This window comes from Hippocampus guttulatus, chromosome 7 (assembly GCF_054856545.1).
Source record: "Hippocampus guttulatus isolate MCC_2025c chromosome 7, RoL_Hgut_1.0, whole genome shotgun sequence".
In the NCBI taxonomy this organism is placed as follows: domain Eukaryota; kingdom Metazoa; phylum Chordata; class Actinopteri; order Syngnathiformes; family Syngnathidae; genus Hippocampus; species Hippocampus guttulatus.
In genome coordinates, this window is record NC_141267.1 from 6,376,841 (window position 1) to 6,395,854 (window position 19,014).

The following is a 19,014-nucleotide window of genomic DNA, read 5'->3' on the forward strand; positions in this document are numbered from 1 at the left end:
TCTTTCCATATCACCCAAAACCAAATAAAAAAACTGTGCAACTGGAATCCAAATCTCTAAGGGATCGCAACGCACTGCGTGATGCTTCCAAATCCGACTGTGACCTGACTTTCACAAAAAACGACAGTTGGCTGCTCATCCCTTTGCATATCGGGAAATTTAGCGGAGCCACTCCTTGCGCTGTTAACTGTGCGAGCCTGTACCGATTTCTGAGGCTTCCCATACTATATGTTATCACTTTTTTTGACTCATAAAAAGATGGAGTGTCCTGCTATAGATCAATTCAAGTACGGTATTTGAATTTGAACATTGTAATAAAGTGCAGGCACACATATTGCAGTATGTGATAGGATAGTTTGTGGAGTCAACTCTCTCACCTCTCTATTTATGTACTGTTGTTATTATTATTATTAATTCATTTATTTTTGTTCAGTCTTTACTAAGTAAGGTCTTTGTTGCAGATGCCATTGCTGGGAAATGAAGTAGTAAACAAAGAGCTGCATTGTGAAATATGGATGCTGTGTCATTTTTCAGTGATGACCTACCCAGCAGAGGCTGTACAAATTGGCAACCAGAACCATGTGGAGGACATCCGATCCTTCCTCGACAGTCGCCACGCTGACCACTATACCGTCTTCAACTTGTCACAGCGCAACTACCGCGGGGCAAAATTCTCCAGCAGGGTAAATTAATGACCTCATCCTCTCCAGTGCATGCGTCAATCATTTTGTTTCGATCCCCAAATGAAAAAAAATGGATAACCTATCAGTTTGTTTCCCCCAAAAAGATGAGAGAAGCCTGTAGCAGAGCAGCCAATCTATAGAAATCCACATATAGAATAATTTGTCTGAATGTTCATGTTTTTAACATGTCAAGAACAGCAGTGTGGGACAGTTATTGCAGTACAGGGGGAAAATCCATCCTCACTAGGGTCGCGGGGGGTGCTGGAGCCTATCCCAGCTGTCTTCGGGCAGTAGGCGGGAGACACCCTGAATCGGTTGCCAGCCAATCGCAGGGCACACAGAGACGAACAACCATCCATGCTCACATTCACACCTAGGGACAATTTTAGAGAGTTCAATCAGCCTGCCATGCATGTTTTTGGAATGCGGGAGGAAACCGGAGCACCCGGAGAAAACCCACGCAGGCCCGGGGAGAACATGCAAACTCCACACAGGGAGGCCGGAGCTGGAATTGAACCCGGTACCTCTGCACTGTGAAGTCGACGTGCTAACCACTGGACTACCGGGCCGCCTACAGGGGGAAAATAATTCCGCATAATGCTCAATTGCACAACATAATCATTGTTAATCAGATATTTAAAAGAAAGGCAACCCAATTTTTTTCTTTACAATCTTTGCTGCCATGAGTCTTAACATGGCATTCTGTTTAATATTATGTTTGTGGAATGTTAAGTCAAGCAGTAAAATCCACCCGTTTTTTGTACATCTCAGAGGGTGGCCATTTTGCTAAATTTTCGCAGTCTTTTTTTTTCCACCTGTCCAAGCTTTTTTTGGAAAGTGTTGTAGCCATCAGATTCTAAAACCAATAAAGTACAGGTTATTCAGCAGGTCTCACTCTCACCCAGTCAATGACAATTCGAATAAAACACTGGTCATCAGAGAATAGATAAAGGCACAAATCGTTGGCAACACTCATGCACAGAAGTCCACATTTGTTTTATTTGGACAATGCACATTGTGAGCCAGAGGATTAAAATGAAGTATTGTTTGCGCATCACCCCTCCAGCCTCCAGCACCTATCTGCGAGGCAATTGCGGAGTTCACATGGCCTACATAACTGCCTGTGGAAGTCAGCGTACCTTCACAGATGACTCATCATGGCAGTTTGTGTGTTGTGTTGCTCGACTGCTGCTGCTGCGCTCTAACTTCCACTTCTCTTTCCTCTTGCCATGTGTTTTGTTTCATCACAACTTTTCCTTCCTTCCCACTGTTGATATTATCCTTTTCCTCTCACCTCAACCTTTCTTCTGCCATTTGTGCCCTACTCCCTCCCCAATTCTTCTGCAGGTTTCAGAGTGTAACTGGCCTGCTCGCCAGGCTCCCAGCCTCCACAACCTCTTCGCTGTTTGTAAGAACATGCATAACTGGCTGAAGCAGAATCCCAAGAATGTGTGTGTCATCACCTGCTCGGTAAGCTCCTCATACCATTCACTTGCTTCGGGTAGTTCAAGTAACGATAGGCTTTTACCAGGAACCCATTCTATTATGCCAGTGACTTGCCATGTTGAATATTCTTCCTTGAATCCATCATGTTACCTGGCGTGCGGGTAGCTCCCTAATCCCTAAAATGCAAGGTTTGTTTTAAGAAGACATTTTGCTTCACAAACACATCAGAGACCAAGAGAAACTGTTTGGAACAATATGAAATGTGCTGTTATTTTATGAGTCAAATGGTTTTATATTTCTTGCCAATTGTATTCGGTCACGCTGCATCATAATTAGAAAGAAAGAGAAATTTGCTGGGTGTCATTGCCGTGTGCTTTTTAGGATGGCCGGGCACCTTCAGGTGTCTTGGTTTGTGCCATGTTTTGCTTCTGCCACCTCTTCAACAATCCAGTTCCTGCCATGCAACTCCTCAGCGCAAAGAGACCAGGCTCGGGCCTCTGGCCGTCACACCGCAGGTTAGCAGCCATCTTATGACATGACATCAGCAGTGGGTAGAGTAGCTAAAACATGTACTCAAGTATGAGAACTGTTACTTTGGAATAATGGCACTCAAGTAGAAGTAAAAAATTCCAGAGGCTCTATATTTAAGATAAATATAAAGACTATATTTTGTCCCAGTCTAAATTTATACTTGCTAGAGCTTAAAATATGCAGGGTATATTTAACACAGAAAAATATTTAGGTTTAATATTTAAGTAAATTTTACAAAGTTTTGGAGTAAATTTGACTTGTTTAATAATGATTAGTTTGGCAACCAGTTCAGGGTGTACCCCTCCTCCTGCCTGAAAGACAGCTAAGATAGGCTCCAGCCCACCGCTCAGGTAATGGTAAAAGGGGTGGGGGTGGGGGGGGCATCCAAACTAGCACTGTCATTGCGTTGCCCCAACAGTCCCTTCAAAATTTCTTGTATCCCGGGGGGTCACCAACCAGTTTGAATCAGGGTTATTTCCTGGTAAGTAATTAATGTGAAGGGCTATCATTTTGATACACACTTCTGAAATGACAAATTTGCTCAAATCACTAACCGGTTCAGGGTGTCCCCCGCCTACTGTCCGAAGACAGCTGGGATAGGCTCCGGCACCTTCCGCAACCCTTGTGAGGATAAGCGAATCGGAAAATGAATGGATGGATGGATGGCTCAAATCACCTTTAATAATTGTATTATTTCTAATTATATTATAAGTCCTTGTAAGGGGGATTCAGGTTTTTATTTAATCATTTTATTGAACCACATACTGTATGTCATGCAAATATAGGTAGCTCTTAAATAAACACATGCACAAACAGGGCATGCATTCTTGGAGAAATGTCATCATTTGGGGCCTCCAGATACAGAAGAGTTTGGGGTTCCTAGCGTCCCGGAAGACATTGAAACAATCACCCTCTGGTGTAATACAAAGTGCTTGTGAATATCAGATCCGAACACATGACGATCTGTCGTCATATTTCAACCCTATGTTTTTAGACATTTATCTACTGCAGGATCCCGCCTGTCCTCTATGTTGGGCTTTGACATCGGAGAACTATTGTATCCATTTGATATGGAATGATTAAAACACAATCAATTGCATAAAGCTACCGTGGCCCGATCACCACTCAATCACAGAACTGATACAGGAATCTTGTCCTGTTGCAGGTACATTGGGTATGTATGTAGCATGGTGTCAGAGAAGCCCAGTCTTCCCCACACCAAGCCTCTGATGATCAAGGCTCTCACCATGAGTCCAGTTCCCTGCTTCAACAAACAACGGAGCGGCTGTCGGCCTTTCTGTGATGTCCTCATTGGAGAGACCAAAATCTTCACTACGGCGCAGGAGTATGAGAGAATGAGGTACAGCCACATTTTGAGATGTCAAACTTTGACTTCAATATTTTGATACAAAATACCATAACTTCTGCAAATAAAATTTAATTCAAGAAAAAAAGATCTTCGTCGACCAGCCACCTGTTACAATAGTCACTTACAGTATCTGTATGGTTGAAGGGCAAGCGAAATGTTGAACAATCCAAGTACTTTTCATTTTTTGCTGACGGAACTTCGTCCTTGAGTCAAAAATTGTTCAATATTCTATCCTTTTATATCTAGAGAGCACCGAGTTCAAGAGGGCAAAGTGGTTTTTCCGCTAGGTGTCAGCGTGCAAGGAGATGTCATAGTTTCTGTCTATCACATGAGGTCCACCATCAGGGGACGCCTGCAAGCCAAGGTGCACATAACTTCCTTATTTGCCAATGTCTATTTAATAAAATGCAGTGTTTGAAAAGGGAAGTGGAAAATTGAGATAACACAAAATGTATTTATTTTTTTTAATTTTTTTTTTTTTTTAAGTTTGTCAAGTTTCATTTTCCCTATTCACTGAATTTTTGATCACAGTGCTTTAAAAAAAAAATAGCATTAGCTCAAACCAATGTCAAATAAACTTGAAATCTGTCTTTAAACATTTGGTGTTGAAAGTAACCCTTTTTTTCATCTTTTAGGTGTCTAACACACAAATTTTCCAGATCCAGTTTCACACTGGCTTCATTGCTCCTGGGACCACTATGTTAAAATTTAACAAGTAAGTCTTGTTTTTCTTTTAATGCAGTCGAGTGAATTGATTACTCAAATAAGTAACTCAGTGAAATTAAATTAAGCTTCAGAATAGTTTAACTGGGGTGGCACAGTGGCCGACTGGATAGCACACAGGTCGTGGGTTCGAATTTAGGCTTTGCTGTGTGAAGTTTGCATTTTCTTTTAGTTTTTTCCTTTCGGGTTTTCACCGGGTACTTCGGTTCCCTCCCACGTTCCAAAAACATGCATGTTAGTTTAATTGAATGTTCTTAATTGTCCATTAGTGTGTTTGTGAGTGTGAATGGTTGGTTGTCCATGTTTGCCCTGCGCTTGGCTGGCGACCAATTCAGTCGGTACCCTGCCTATAGCTCAAAGACAGCAGGGATAGGCTCCAGCACGCTCGTGACCCTAGTGAGGTTCAGATAATGTTTGGATGTGATGGGGGGGGGGGGGGGGGGGTAATGGTAAAGTGATTAACAGTGTCCTAAAAATATCTTATATCCCAGGGGTCACCAACCTGTTTGAACCAGAGTTATTTCTTGGTTAGCTGAAGATAGGCTGAGGATAAGCGATTTAGAAAATGGATGGATGGATGGTATAGCCGATGACCCCAGATCACCTGTTCTGGTGTTTTGTAACATTGGTGGAGCAGCCAGGACACCTCTCATGTTCAATTAGAGGTACTGTTACTGTGCAGATCTTCTTGCAAGAAATGTCAGCGTATTAACATAATTTGCAGTAACTTTTACTTTCTGCCAATTATTTTGTTGGCCACTTTTTTTTTCATGACTTTTAGCAGGCTATAGCGTGCTATGTCCATAAGACATTGAAAATAAAGTGAAGGTCGAAGCTGATGTTAAGAATGAGATTCCTTCTAACTCATTTAATATCAGCCGTTTTTCTCTAATTGGGAGAGCCATTTTAACCATTTTGACAAAATTTTGAAGGCCTACAGAAAGTTTTTCTGATTTCTGTAGCTATATAAGCATGGAGCTGACCTAAGGAAATCTTTAACCCTCTTCTTTCATCAGGACAAAAAAGTACATTTCTAACTTTTAAAATTCTCTTTTACCATTCTTAAATAAACAGCAGCTGAACATTGGTACATTTCTTCAAAATATTTGTTTTCAAGAAAAAAAAAGAAAAATCCTGAGAGAAGCTTTTTGTGAAAGGATGCATTTCAAGTACAAATTTCACTTTCATGCTATTTTTTTGCATTTGTGATACCTCAATATCTAAACAATGCTTTTCCTACTGAATAACAACATAAACAACACCAAAAAAGTCACTTGATTGCAAAATAACAGTTTGCAAGACAACCACTGCACTGATACATGACCTATGCATGAGATTTGCAAGAACTTTGTGTGTGAGTATGTGTGTGCGTGCGTGTGTGTGTGTGTACCTGGCCTGCGTGTGTGTGTGTGTGCCTGGGCTGCGTGTGTGTGCGCGCGTGTGCTCATCAAGGATGACGATGGGACTTGATCATCTTTTATTTTTGAAAAATCTCTGTTGTAGAGTAAGCTGTCGGTATTTATTCACGTTCTCATCACCACAATGCTTTTGCACACCACCTCACCATGTAGGATCACACCCACTCACACTATGTGTGGACCAAGATCCGATGAAACCCACTGTCATCAATTGGTGATTATCATATTGAAATCATTCCCACAGCCTTGATAAGCCCTTTATTAAATATTTTTTTCGTTTAAAAAAACACACCAAAAACGTATTTTTATTTTTGGAGTTTATGCCTGTCTTGCATCCCTCATTTCTCCCATCAGACCAGAGCTGGACGCATGTGACTCTCCAGACAAGTATCCCCAGCTGTTTCATGTGATACTCGACATGGAGGTGGAGAGCTTAGACAAGCAGAAAGACCTCACGCCGCCTTGGGAGCAGTTCCCATCTAAAGACCTGAGTCCCAATGTGCTTTTCTCCTGCCATCAGGAACATCAGGATGCTCTCGCCATTGCTGGTACTTGCCTTACTGATTATAATGCAGTGGTACACAACTGTTAACTAAAAAGAAACTATGTATGAATCAATGTATTTTACGCCATATGCCGAAATGCCTTTCAGTGGATGTGTCTCAGGCAATCATGGGTAATAATAAAATATAATAAATAAATACCTATATATGTATTTTTAAATGATATTCAATTAAAGTTTTTGATACAGTGACATTTATTTTCTGTGCAATGATAATTGTAGATATATTTCAGTGTTTACTGCATTTATGCTGCAGAATTCACATAGAATAGCACTGTTTGACTAACTTTCACAAACTCTCTCAGTAACTTTTATTTCTGTTCCAACAAGATGAGATGGAAGGCTTGGATTTGGAGGGTAAGACAGCAGAGTAGAGTCCTGATAGAGTCATCGTTTGGCAGTGAAAAAAGAAATGCTTGAATTGCCTCTGATACAAATCATCATTCTAAATATGCGACGCTATGATATATGAAGCACATCAACTAAATTTGCTCTGCCATAGTGAAATAAAAAGTTGTGACTAGATCAATCAGCACTTTCCGTGAAGTTAACAATCTTCATCACCCAGAATTTTGGATTGTTGTAGATTTTGAGTGTTGCGTAAGATGATGCTTGTCGACCTTATGCATTTAGTTGCCCATTATCTATTATTTCCTTCTTTACCCTATTTTTTCTTTTACCTAGTTTTTTACTGTGCCTCATTTCCCCAAATATATGACCCCCTATAGCATCCATTTTTCACTCTCTTGTTTTTCATTTAGGATTGACAACATTTCTGTGTTTCTCTGTGTTCTCCCGTCTATTTTCTAAATGATCCTACAGAGCCGAGCAGGCCACCTGGAGGCCGTGACGGTCGAGGCCACTGTGAGGAGAGTGAGCCCTCTGACGACGAGATGATCTCTCTCTCCAGCCAGCGAAGCAGCACCAGCACAGCTCCACATAAAGGGGATCAGCCTTCTCCAACGCCCGCGGAGCCCAATCCATCTGGGGAAGTAGACCTTCTCGGCTTGGATGGGGACGAGATCAAGCAACCACCTCCCGTGACCCAACCTCCAGCTGCTGCAGCTGCAACTACTGACCTACTAGGGGACTTGTTTGGTGCTCCACCCCAGCCAACCAGCGGGCCATCATCCAACCACTCCACTCCACATAAAACAGTACAGAGCTCTGCCTCGCCATGTCCTTCCCCTGGCCCTCCAGGTGAGGATGACTTTAAGTACACAGTACTCAAGCAAAAATGGATTTACGCCTATAGCTTTGCAGACCTCTTAAAATGTCTCATAAAACGTTCATGGTCCGAGTGAGCCTGTTTATTGCAGGGTGCACCTCTGTTGACCATGGCAACAGTGCCCTCTGTTGTCAATAGATTTAACTACAGTTACTTAAACAGACCACATCAAGTGCACCATCCAAAGTGGTCTTGCAATCAACTTTATACAGAGGTTGTTTTTTTGGGGAAAATTGGAAACCCCTAACCCCTTGGGGTGTGCCTGGCAACACAACAACAAACACAAGAAGTTGTTATTGTTTCAATTCAGGTCAACAGTAACCACTCCCTTTTTGCAACATGGAAGTACCCTGTTGCCTCTTGTTAGTAAACATTCTGAAGACATACATAAGGGGTGTCTAAATTTTCGTTTGAGGGCTGCGTACTGAAAAATGGAAGGGTGAAAGGCCCACTTTAAAATTTGTCAACTTTTTGAAATACGCTAAAGTCACTCAAGGAAGCAAATAAATATTATTTGGATTGTCTACTTAATTTCATTAGCTTTCTGTTAAAGGTATTCAAGCAAATAGTTGACAATTTTTCCAAGTTTGTGGGGTGGTCACCACCTGTCTAATCCAGCCCTGCACTCAATTGCAGCCGAATCCCATCTCCACATTCAGAACCCTAAAAAGAACAAGCTGTAGTTAAGTGACCATTTTTCAAACAGTTACTTGAGGATCTTAATGATGTGATGTCTTCATAAATCAGCCATCAAGCACAAACTGGAAGAAACAGTTTTTGCCTCAACAATTGAATCATCTTTACTCACAACAGTGTTTTGAAGATAAATTGTGTTATTCTTTTAATCATAAATAGAGAAATGTTTTACAGTATATAAGCAAATTTATTACTGGTAGTAGTAATTGCATCTATTTTTCGGACACCCTCCCTTCTCACTCTGCCCACCTTCATGTTTTTTCACGAAGTTTGAGGCCCATGTCAAATGTTGTTTTTAGGTAGTTTTCTTTTTTTTTTAGGTCATGTTGCGGGCCAGTGAAAAATGGATGGCGGGCCGCAAATGGCGGTAGTTTATATATATTGAAAAAGGTCTATAGATTATTTGTCTACTTATAGATTTAATGATCAATGATATACAGTATATTCATTGTAATTTGGTGAAAACAAAGTGCATATGCAACGTAAAAGGAGGTCAATCGACAAAATATTAGACAAACAGCTTTGTGTGATAGAAGGCGTAATAAATACAGGGTACTCCATTGTTGACTGTATTTAATTAGATTATTAAGCAAAACCAAATAGAAATTATGAACGTAGTTTTCTTGCAATTTTTATGGCATCCCCAGTGTTTGACCCCTTCGGAGTCGGTCCTATGCCGAAGCCTCAGGAGATGATGGGTTCGTTCCTCGGACCAGGTAACATGGAGCAGCCACATTCCTTCTTGCATGCCACTCGCTCTCCATCCGCCACCTTGCAGCCCACAAGCTTTGGTGAGGCATGTCTCTGCTGTTCTGTTGCACACTGACACAACATTTTGGAGAAGATCAGTACCGATCTGTTGTCTGTGACATTCCGCTGCATGTACAGCATGTTATATTGCACTGTAAATCCACTGTTCTGCTTTAATTAATTACATTTCATGGTCTTTGCTTTTGAGCATTCACTGCTAAAATACTGTATCACAAAAACAAAAAAGCAACTGTGTACAGTGATTGCTTTTTCAAAGTTCATTTGTGGTCATGCAACCAAAATAATTTACACCTAAAAATACCAGATTATTTACATGATTCCCAAAAAACATCCATGCATCCTTTTTCTAAAACGCTTGTCCTCATAAGGGTCATAATAACTGGATAACAGGCTAAAGGTGGGGTACACTCTGCACTGGCCGTAGGTCAGTCACTAGGCAAATATAAAAAAAACCATTGACATTCACATGGGGCTCTTATGTTCGTGACCACCGCAGTAGACAACCCAAACCGACGTTGAGACAGTTTAGACTGAGTGTTGTTAATTGTGTGGAAGGGTGGATCTGTAGGTTGGTGGGCTGCACCACTGTGGGGGTGTTTACACCCAACATAATTCACCGGTAATCAAATCGATTCCTCTCATTCCATGCTGTTTACATCTTACATCCACCACATACTGTATGTCCATGGACCTCAGAATCTGTATGCCTATTTCTCGATCAAATTCACCAAACTCGCATTAGATCACCTGGAGCCGTATTCAGACTGTATGTGGCATAGGCACAGGCATAGCTTTAGACAGACGTTCTGCCACCAAAGTTGTTACTTCAAGGACATGCCCTCGCTTAACTAGGACTCCCAGCTTGAGGCAGACCAATCTGCCAAATTAAAAAAAACATATGCGAACCTTGCGTTTGCACGAAAATCATGAGAGGTCACCATGGGCCATTTAATCAAATACAGCCCTTAAAGTCTTTGCAGAGGCATATTCTGGAGATGGGAGACAGGCCTGGAAAAAAACACACACACACACACACACACACAAGCATGAGAAGATCATGCAAACGCTGATGGTGTTCCAACGGAGATTCTAACCCAGATCTCTTGACTGTGAGGCAGGTTAGGCTAACACACTTTCATCTCTTTGCTGCCTCCCACGAACTTTGGGTAATCATTTGACACTTCCTACCTACTTTCTACACCTGAGAACCCACCCACCTCATGTGGTTTACTTTGCCACCCATACTCTTTAATTGCTACATTTTTTTTTAAAATTAGCAATTCAAGAGCAGCACAGCGAATTCATGTTTAGCATGTCTACCTCATGGTCCAAAGGTTCAGGACATGAATCTGTCCTGTCTGGATTCTCCGGGTGTTCCGGGTACTCTGGCTTGCTGCCATATTCTAAAAGCATGCAACATTCAGCTTTATTGAAAACTCTAAATTGGCCACAAGTGTCAATGTCTTTTCAGCCTGCGATTGGCTGGTGAGCATTCCAGGGTGTACCCTCCTCTCGCCCAAAGTCAGGCGGGATAGGCTCAAGCTCTTCCTCAAACCTAATGAGGGTTGTAAATCACTGTTCTTGAATAGGACGGAATTCCCCCGTCCAACCTGTTACCCCGACTGTCAACATCCAGCAGCAAAACGTCATGGGAGGCTGGGAATGGAACAGGACAGCCACGACAAGCGGAGGTACACCTGACTGCACTGATCATTGAGTGGAACCCACTAACTATTTCCTTGTCTAGATACATTTAAAAACAGTGATATATTTATTTATTTGATATTTTAGTCATGATGAAAGGTTACACTCACTGCTACAAGAAATGAATATCTGAATCTTATTCTATTTTTCAAGGAGGAATCCTGGGAATGGGCAGTCGATCAGCCACAACGAGCCCCACAAGTTCTGTCCACAGCACACCCACCCATCAAAACAAGCCAAACACCCTGGACCCCTTTGCTGACATCGGTAACCTCGGGGGAAGCCTTGGAGGCAAGTTACTGCTCATATTCGCAGATATCTGCATTGTAGTTTCTGTTGTCCTTTACTGTAGTGTGCCATAAACTCAGCCCTTTCTTCTAGGAGGTTCTGGATTCTCCAGCAAGCCCACTACACCAACAGGAACAACTCCTTCCTTTCCTTCCATGGGCTCCCCATCGCGGCCTCCTCCATCTCCCCAGCATGCAGGAGGGTGGCAGCCTCACTCAGGCGCTGGCTTCCCATCATGGCAGCCTAACACTAGCACAGGAGGCTGGCAACCACAAGGACAAGCACCCACTCCGCAGCCAAAGCCAAGTCCTAGCCATACATCCATGCCTCACACTTCACCACAGAACCGACCCAACTATAATGTTAGTTTCTCCGCAGTTGGGGGTGGATCACCCAGCGCTGCGGGAAAAGCACAGACAGGAATGGGTGAGAGAATGAAATTTGGCGACATTACCATTTTACAAAAAAACAACTTGAACACATGTTATTTAATCTATAAGTGTTAAAGTAGCTTTCGTCGCACCCCTAAATACATTATTACCTGAATAAATAATGAATGTCTCTTGAAATGTTGCCCCTTGGTTGCATCCGTTTCACACAGGCTCTAAGCCCAAGGCTTCCAATGCCAACTTTGATGACCTGCTGTCTGGTCAAGGCTTTGCAGGGGCCAAAGAGAAGAAAGGCCCCCGGACAATAGCAGAAATGCGGAAAGAGGAAATGGCCAAAGAGATGGACCCTGAGAAAATCAAGGTAGAAGCTGTTCACAATTTGGATGGCTGAAAGCCTACACATATGTATGAATGTATTGTCTCTAGCAATAGATTGTGACTATACACACCCATTAGGCAGGGGTGGGCTGGCCTACAGGGAAGGCATGAATTTATCAACAAACACAGTCACAAATGTTAATTTGAACTGGAATAGAGCAACTTCTTAATGGTCGTTATGAATCCCTGATGACACAAACGTCTACCAAACATGTAGAAAATGCCACAAAGTCATTGATTATTTTAGATAAATATGTTCATCTTTATTTAAGTGTCTTAACCTTTGACCAACATATACGTGTATATACTGTATATATATATATATATATATATATAAATGGGCTACTGGAACAAAGCGGAGATGGGCAAGATGCAATAACATGGCTCTGTTGGAATGCTACTACTCAAGCAACCCTAGTCAGAGGTATACCACAAGCCAATGGCAACCTCGAACTGGCAACAAGGAAAGCGGCTACGGCCAAATACCTCCAGTGAGTGAGGCAAGTCCTAAGAAGCCAGCTCAATGGCAAGAATAAGACCCAGGCAATAAACAGCTATGCCCCGCCAGTGATCAGATACCCTGCAGGAATAATAAGGTGGCCAAAGGAAGAGATTCAGACCATGCACGGAGGGTTCCATCCCAAATCCAGCACCCTGAGACTGTACGCAAGCCGAAAGGAAGGAGGCCGGGGACTAGTGAGTGTGAGAGCCACTGTCCAGGATGAAACATCCAAGCTCCATGAATACATCAAGGAGAAGGCTCCAACGGATGACGTACTCAGAGAATGTCTCAGACAATGGGGAACAGAGGATGAGGCGCTGCAAGAGGGATCATCATTGGAGGACAAGTCCCTATAGGGATGTACCACTGGACCCAAACTGAAGTGGCTGATTTCAAGAAGTCCTATCAGTGGCTCGAGAGGGCTGGCCTGAAGGACAGCACAGAGACACTCATCCTGGCTGCTCAGGAGCAGGCCCTGAGCACCAGAGCCATTGAGGCCCAGATATACCACACCAGACAAGATCCGAGGTGTAGGTTGTGCAAAGAGGCTCCTGAGACGGGTGTAAGAGAGGGTGTAAGATGCTGGCAGGGAAAGCCTACATGGAACGCCATAACCAGGTGGCTGGCATAGTCTACCGAAACATCTGTGCGGAGTATGGACTGGAAACCCCAAGGTCAAAATGGGAAACACCTCCGAAGGTGGTGGAGAATGACAGAGCGAAGATCCTGTGGGACTTCCAGATCCAGACTGGCAAGATGGTAATGGCGAACCAACCAGATATCGTGATCATAGGTAAAGGGCAGAGGAAAGCCGTTGTAGTGGATGTAGCGGTCCCAAGTGATGGAAACATCAGAAAGAAGGAACACGAGAAACTCGAGAAATACCAAGGGCTCAGAGAGGAGCTGGAGAGAGCCTGGAAGGTAAAGGTGACAGTCGTGCCTGTGGTGGTCAGAGCACTCGGGGCAGTGACCCCCAAACTAGATGAATGGTTGCAAAAGATCCCGGGAACAACATCGGACATCTCAGTCCAGAAATGTGCAGTGCTGGGAACAGCAAGGATACTGCGCAGAACCCTCAAGCTTCCTGGCCTCTGGTAGAGGACTCGAGCTGAATGAGGGACGGACACCACCCGAGGGGTGAGACGAGGATTTTTTTTTAAAATAAAATATACAGTATTTATTTATTTACATACACATATGCACACACACACACACTCTTGTGTGAGAGGCTTGTCACGTAGTTTGCGAGTGTGCACTGTGACGCAGTCAGCCGTAAGAGGATGAGTGGTGTGCATCAATGCCCAGTAAGTCATATCAATGCACACACATTGTAAGCATTATATATGGTGACATATTTGGCTTTGTGTGACGTTCTTTGTCGCCGTGAGTCGAAGTTAGCATCACTGCGGTAAGTGGTTTCAAGAACGGAAACAGGAAGTACTGTGTTAGCTTACTCAATGTTGACTTAACAGTGTTTGATAAATCTGTCTTGTGTTTCTCACCCCATGGTATTTCCATTTGCTTATTAGTCCCTTTTTGTCCATTTAAACTATTTATGTTCTCATACTGGTTCACATAAACACTGATTGTGATCTGATGGGCACACTCAATTGTAACTTTTGAGTTTTGATCAAACAGTATAGTGTTCGGCGTTGGAGGAATAGTGAGTTACATAAAAGTAAAATGATATGACTTGATGAGAATGTTTTGAACCACTGTGGGCTTGTCTGGGCCATGAAACACCAGTAATCCTATAATGTTCTTGAGAATGTTAAAAATGTGGCCATTTAGACAAATTGTTCTGGAAATGGATTAGTTAGCAGAGATATGGATATGTTGGCAGCACTGCTATGGGCTTTTTTGGGCATGGCTACAACGGGGCCCAGGGACACACTTGGGCATCTGTCACAATTGAGAGTTACTTAATAATAAAACTGAGGCGCAATTCTACAGTGTGCATTTAGTCATCAAACTACACCTTCAAGCCCCCCTAAATTGATCTTGGGTGTTATGACAATATGCAGTGCATGGAATTAGCTGATGGTGAGTCGGACAGCTCCAATGGAAATTGGTGTGCTACTTTAACATAGTAGCAATTAGCCACTAGAGGGCTCATGAATTGGCAGACCGGTGGGGCCAGAGGTGCATTTGTCCAATACCTTATATACAGCCTTGCTCCATGCACCACATGTAGATCCCGACAACAGAGACACTTTGGGAAAGTGAACTGTTCCTCATGTTTGCTAGCTCGCCCGATAATGAGCTCACACATGACAGGTTTGTCCATACATTAGCACTGCACTCAGTGTTTTGTGTGGGTCCCCACATAACAGAGATGCCCAAGGCACTGTTTATGAAACACAGTGGCATGCTTTTTCAGCCTGCACCTGACGACTGACACGCATGACTGACTGGTGAAGGTCAGTTTCAGTGGACACGACCGTCTTGCAGCCTCAACCCGGGCTGTATTTTTGTTTGGAGCCTTATTTTTTATCCTTGATGATTAAAAAAAAAATCATATATCAGATATAATATGTACAGTATATGAGCCATCCCCCATTTGAGTGGAAATCACATTTGGAGGTTTATCAGCCTTTTTAAAAGAATTTTTTGGGGGCAATCAAATCATTCATACACTTTTTTATTTTTTTTTTGCTGTACGCGGGCCGGCCCAGTCCCTGTCCTCTGCGAATAGTCGGGGTCCACTGTATAACACAATAATGCATTTGGAGCTTTGAAGTAAACATTAAATCGCATAAAATGTGTGTGTTTTTTTATTTAACTGCGATTGCACTCCAACTTCCCCTACAGTCCAAGAATGTGCTCATTAGGTTAATTTCTGTAGATGCAGATGTGAGTGTGAATGGTCGTTTGTAAGATGAGATAAGATAACTTTTATTTGTCCCACACTGGGGAAATTTGCAGTCTACAGCACCAAATTGGGGGGGGGGGGTGTTAAAAAAAACAACAAAAAAAACTGCCAACGAATCCAGGCTGTTGTCTACCACACATCAATGTATAACTACAGTGAAATGTAAAAGGCAATCATTTCATATCTCTTCATTACTTGCTAACGTATTGTTTTGTGTTTTTTGTTATTGTAAAGTGTCCTTGGGTGTCTTGAAAGGCGCTTATAAATAAAATCTATTATTATTATTATTATTATTATTAATGACACCTTTACCTGTTTGTTTTTCAGATTCTAGAATGGATTGAAGGGAAGGAGCGGAACATCCGTGCCCTCTTGTCCACTATGCATACAGTATTGTGGGAAGGAGAAACGCGCTGGAAGCCAGTTGGAATGGCCGACCTGGTAACTCCAGAACAGGTCAAAAAGGTCTACCGCAAAGCAGTCCTCGTCGTCCACCCAGATAAGGTCGAGACAAATAAGACAATAGTCATATCTTTTCTCATTTAGTGAAGTAGATAGAAATAATATGAAGGCAAAACCCCATCTGGTACTGTCTCAACACATCTACACTGGCTACCTACAAAAATTACAGGCTGATTTCACTTATTTTGGCAGCTTAACTAGTTTTAAATGTTTGTTTAGCTTAACCCACAAAAATGTAGTATGTACCGGTAGTCTAATTTCAACTTTTAAAAAAAATTCTAATTATCATTCATTACGGTTATTGTCATGATGGGATTGGCTGTGTGAAATCACATGGTTCTACTCCTTTATTGTCAGACGTGCGGCATCCATATTAAAGTTTAAGTCATCAAATATAATTTCTTACCACATAAAAGTTACATGTTGGGTTGAATTCTTGTATCTACGAAATCATCACTTTTCAGGAGACACCTCAAGCGGCATGCTTGTTCACCCATTACCATCGCATCATCAAAGAGGGCAAGCCATTTTCAGCCCTTTGATCAGCAATTTGTAAAAAAAAAAAAAAAAAAAAAAAATCAAATAAATAATCCCCCACACATGTGGACTGACCAATATATTAGATTTGTAAATTAAAAAAAAAAAAAGCTGAAATGTACCAAATTGTGACCTAGGCGGTTTTTAAGGTAGCAATATTTAAGTTGGTGTCAAGGAATCTACAATAAGAGCTTTGTGTGTTTCAAAGTGTGACCCAAGTGTCCCAGCAATGCGAGCCAACAATTGGATGAGACTTTAATGTTTGGGGTATAAGCCATCAAATCATCATCTTATTTTAATCGATGTTGCACAGGAACTTTCTGATACATGATACAATGAGATAAAATATGAAACTGATCACCAGAAAAATGATCACTCCCTCTATAATGTGCTGAGTAAAAGATCCAAAGGTGGGCCTCAGCCAGTCAAATAAAGAACTATTTTCCTGATGAACAAAATGGGCTGTATCATGAAGGTGGGTAATGATATTATCAATAGTGATGTTATAGTCCGGCACAAATGTACAGCATTCAGATCCAATCACAGAACAAGTTCCCCCTCGTGCCGCTAGGAGAAAATCCAAAGCTGCTCGGTTTTGTAAAGCAAGCAGTCTAACAGAAGCGAGTTCACTCGACATGAGCATCAGCGCCCGGCTGGTTTCATTTGCGATAGTTTCGATTGCATGAGACAGATCGGCGATTTGATCTAAAGCCGACATAACGCCATAGAAGGGGAGTAGGGAACCAAGTGCGTTCTTGAATGGAGACTGATGGTGTGTCCAGAATAAATCGGAAACAGACCGTTTCAGTCTGGGAGAATGAGGTTTCTTCGGCAAAGATTGAGTTACTCTCATAGCCGGGATGACATACGCTAAACCACAGCGTCCTTTGTAATCCATTGGAAGATAGGGGTAAGCCAGGTTCCCGCACACCCAGTACATTCCCACTGGAGCGGATACGGAGCAGATGGCAGTGAGGTGAGCGAGTGCGTTGAGCCGAGTTGGGCCTGCCTTCTCCAGGCACTGCTGGGGCCTTGATTTCACTGACTGAAACTCGTTGTCGGGATGTCTTGGGTCCCATTTAAATGTGTGAAGGCAGTCCGATTCTCCTACAGGTGCTGTCCCGTCATTTTCCAGACACCAAGAAAAGCTCTGAGGAATCAGTTGTACTGGCACCGGTTTGGGTGTTTTCACACACCTGTTGCAGTTTGAGTGCCGTCCCGAACAGTTGAGGGGTCTCATTTTTGACAGACGAGGGCATTCGGGGTGAGCGTAAGATTGAGAGAAAGGGATATGCAGCAAGTGACAAGTGTCGCAGTCAGAGGCGGGCAGGGCCATCAGAGGCAAGCCCTCTCCAGCCGTGTAGGGCATAAAACCACAGACATAACAGCTGGAATTAGGCTGGATGTGCTGGGCTACTTGCCAAGCCATTGTCAGGAAAACGTTGAAATCGTCTACTCTCGCATCCGGGGACTTTGTTGCTTGCAGCGCCCCGAGGATGGATTCCATGAAAACGACAACCAGGAGAAGCATGGCCATCCTTTTTCACTGAAATCAAGAATGTAAAAAATGAACGAGAACCAGGAAAGGAATGAAATGAAAAACACCGACCGGGTGACCGGGAGATCATCTGTGGAATACGAGTGTGTGGAGTCTCCTCCCCTCTCTTTATCCTCTCATATCAGCAGGCGCACGCACAGCATGTCACATGTCCCATTCATCAATCTCTGCTAATCAATCCATTCAAGGCCTAAACCTTGTCACGATCAAAAGAGGATATTCAGGCTTTCAGGAGGCTGCAATGAGACATCAAGAACACTTTGACAACGGTCAAATGGCACTCCGGTTGAGCGGTTGACCTGCCTTTGCTTCAGTAATCTTCTGTCCCAGTTCATTGTTTGTATGACACCCCCTTATGTACTTTGGTTTTTTCCATTTTCGACTTAATGTATGTGTGAACAGGCTGCGTTTGTTGACACGGTTTCTTGGCTGACTGCTGCCCCAGAGTAAAGTGCATTTCTGCATTCCTCACCAGAAAGCATGATTGGGAGGTTTCTGACTTCATTTCAATAGGAGGCAAAGCTCAAACTTTGATATAAGTAGAGGCACCACTTGTTGGGAGGAAAAACAAAAAGAGCCCCCAGAAAGCACATAAATGTCTGCTTGAATACATTTACAGTACCAATAATAATATACAAAATGGACGGGACCTCTAACAAGGTTAAGAATCACTGATTTAGAGTGTTTAATCAGCCTGCCATGCATGGTTTTGGAATGTGGGTGGAAACTGGAGTACCCAGAGAAAACCCAAGCAGGCAGGGGTAGAACATGTAAATTCCACACAGGAAGCCCGGAGCCAGAATCAAACCTTGCACCCTGCACTGTGAGACCAACGTGTTAACCACTTGATCACTGTTCCATCCCCAAACCCATTGAAAATATTGACTTAAAAATATA

At 42.8% G+C, this 19,014-nt stretch overlaps 2 protein-coding genes across 5 annotated transcripts in view; one reads left to right on the forward strand and one right to left on the reverse strand.

Annotated features, from left to right (window-relative positions):
- dnajc6 (DnaJ (Hsp40) homolog, subfamily C, member 6) overlaps positions 1-19,014 on the forward strand; it is a 42,090-nt gene that overhangs the window by 20,680 nt on the left and 2,396 nt on the right. For 3 of the 4 annotated variants that reach the window (XR_015101377.1, XM_086115601.1, XM_086115598.1), the window contains 14 exons: positions 535-683; positions 2,031-2,153; positions 2,511-2,644; positions 3,826-4,020; positions 4,276-4,393; positions 4,665-4,744; positions 6,525-6,718; positions 7,555-7,932; positions 9,304-9,447; positions 11,017-11,118; positions 11,285-11,422; positions 11,513-11,845; positions 12,021-12,169; positions 15,888-16,064. Coding sequence is in view for 3 of the 4 variants with exons in the window: in XM_086115601.1 (XP_085971727.1) it covers positions 535-683; positions 2,031-2,153; positions 2,511-2,644; positions 3,826-4,020; positions 4,276-4,393; positions 4,665-4,744; positions 6,525-6,718; positions 7,555-7,932; positions 9,304-9,447; positions 11,017-11,118; positions 11,285-11,422; positions 11,513-11,845; positions 12,021-12,169; positions 15,888-16,064 (2,414 nt within the window). In the remaining variant the exon portion in view is untranslated. The remainder of the gene's footprint in view (positions 1-534; positions 684-2,030; positions 2,154-2,510; positions 2,645-3,825; positions 4,021-4,275; positions 4,394-4,664; positions 4,745-6,524; positions 6,719-7,554; positions 7,933-9,303; positions 9,448-11,016; positions 11,119-11,284; positions 11,423-11,512; positions 11,846-12,020; positions 12,170-15,887; positions 16,065-19,014) is intronic. The other variant, XM_086115599.1, reaches the window with a different exon arrangement.
- On the reverse strand, positions 16,786-18,096 carry LOC147202072 (endogenous retrovirus group 3 member 1 Env polyprotein-like). The gene has a single exon (XM_086115602.1). It carries the CDS (start codon positions 18,094-18,096, stop codon positions 16,855-16,857), a length of 1,242 nt encoding a protein of 413 aa, XP_085971728.1. The 3' UTR covers positions 16,786-16,854.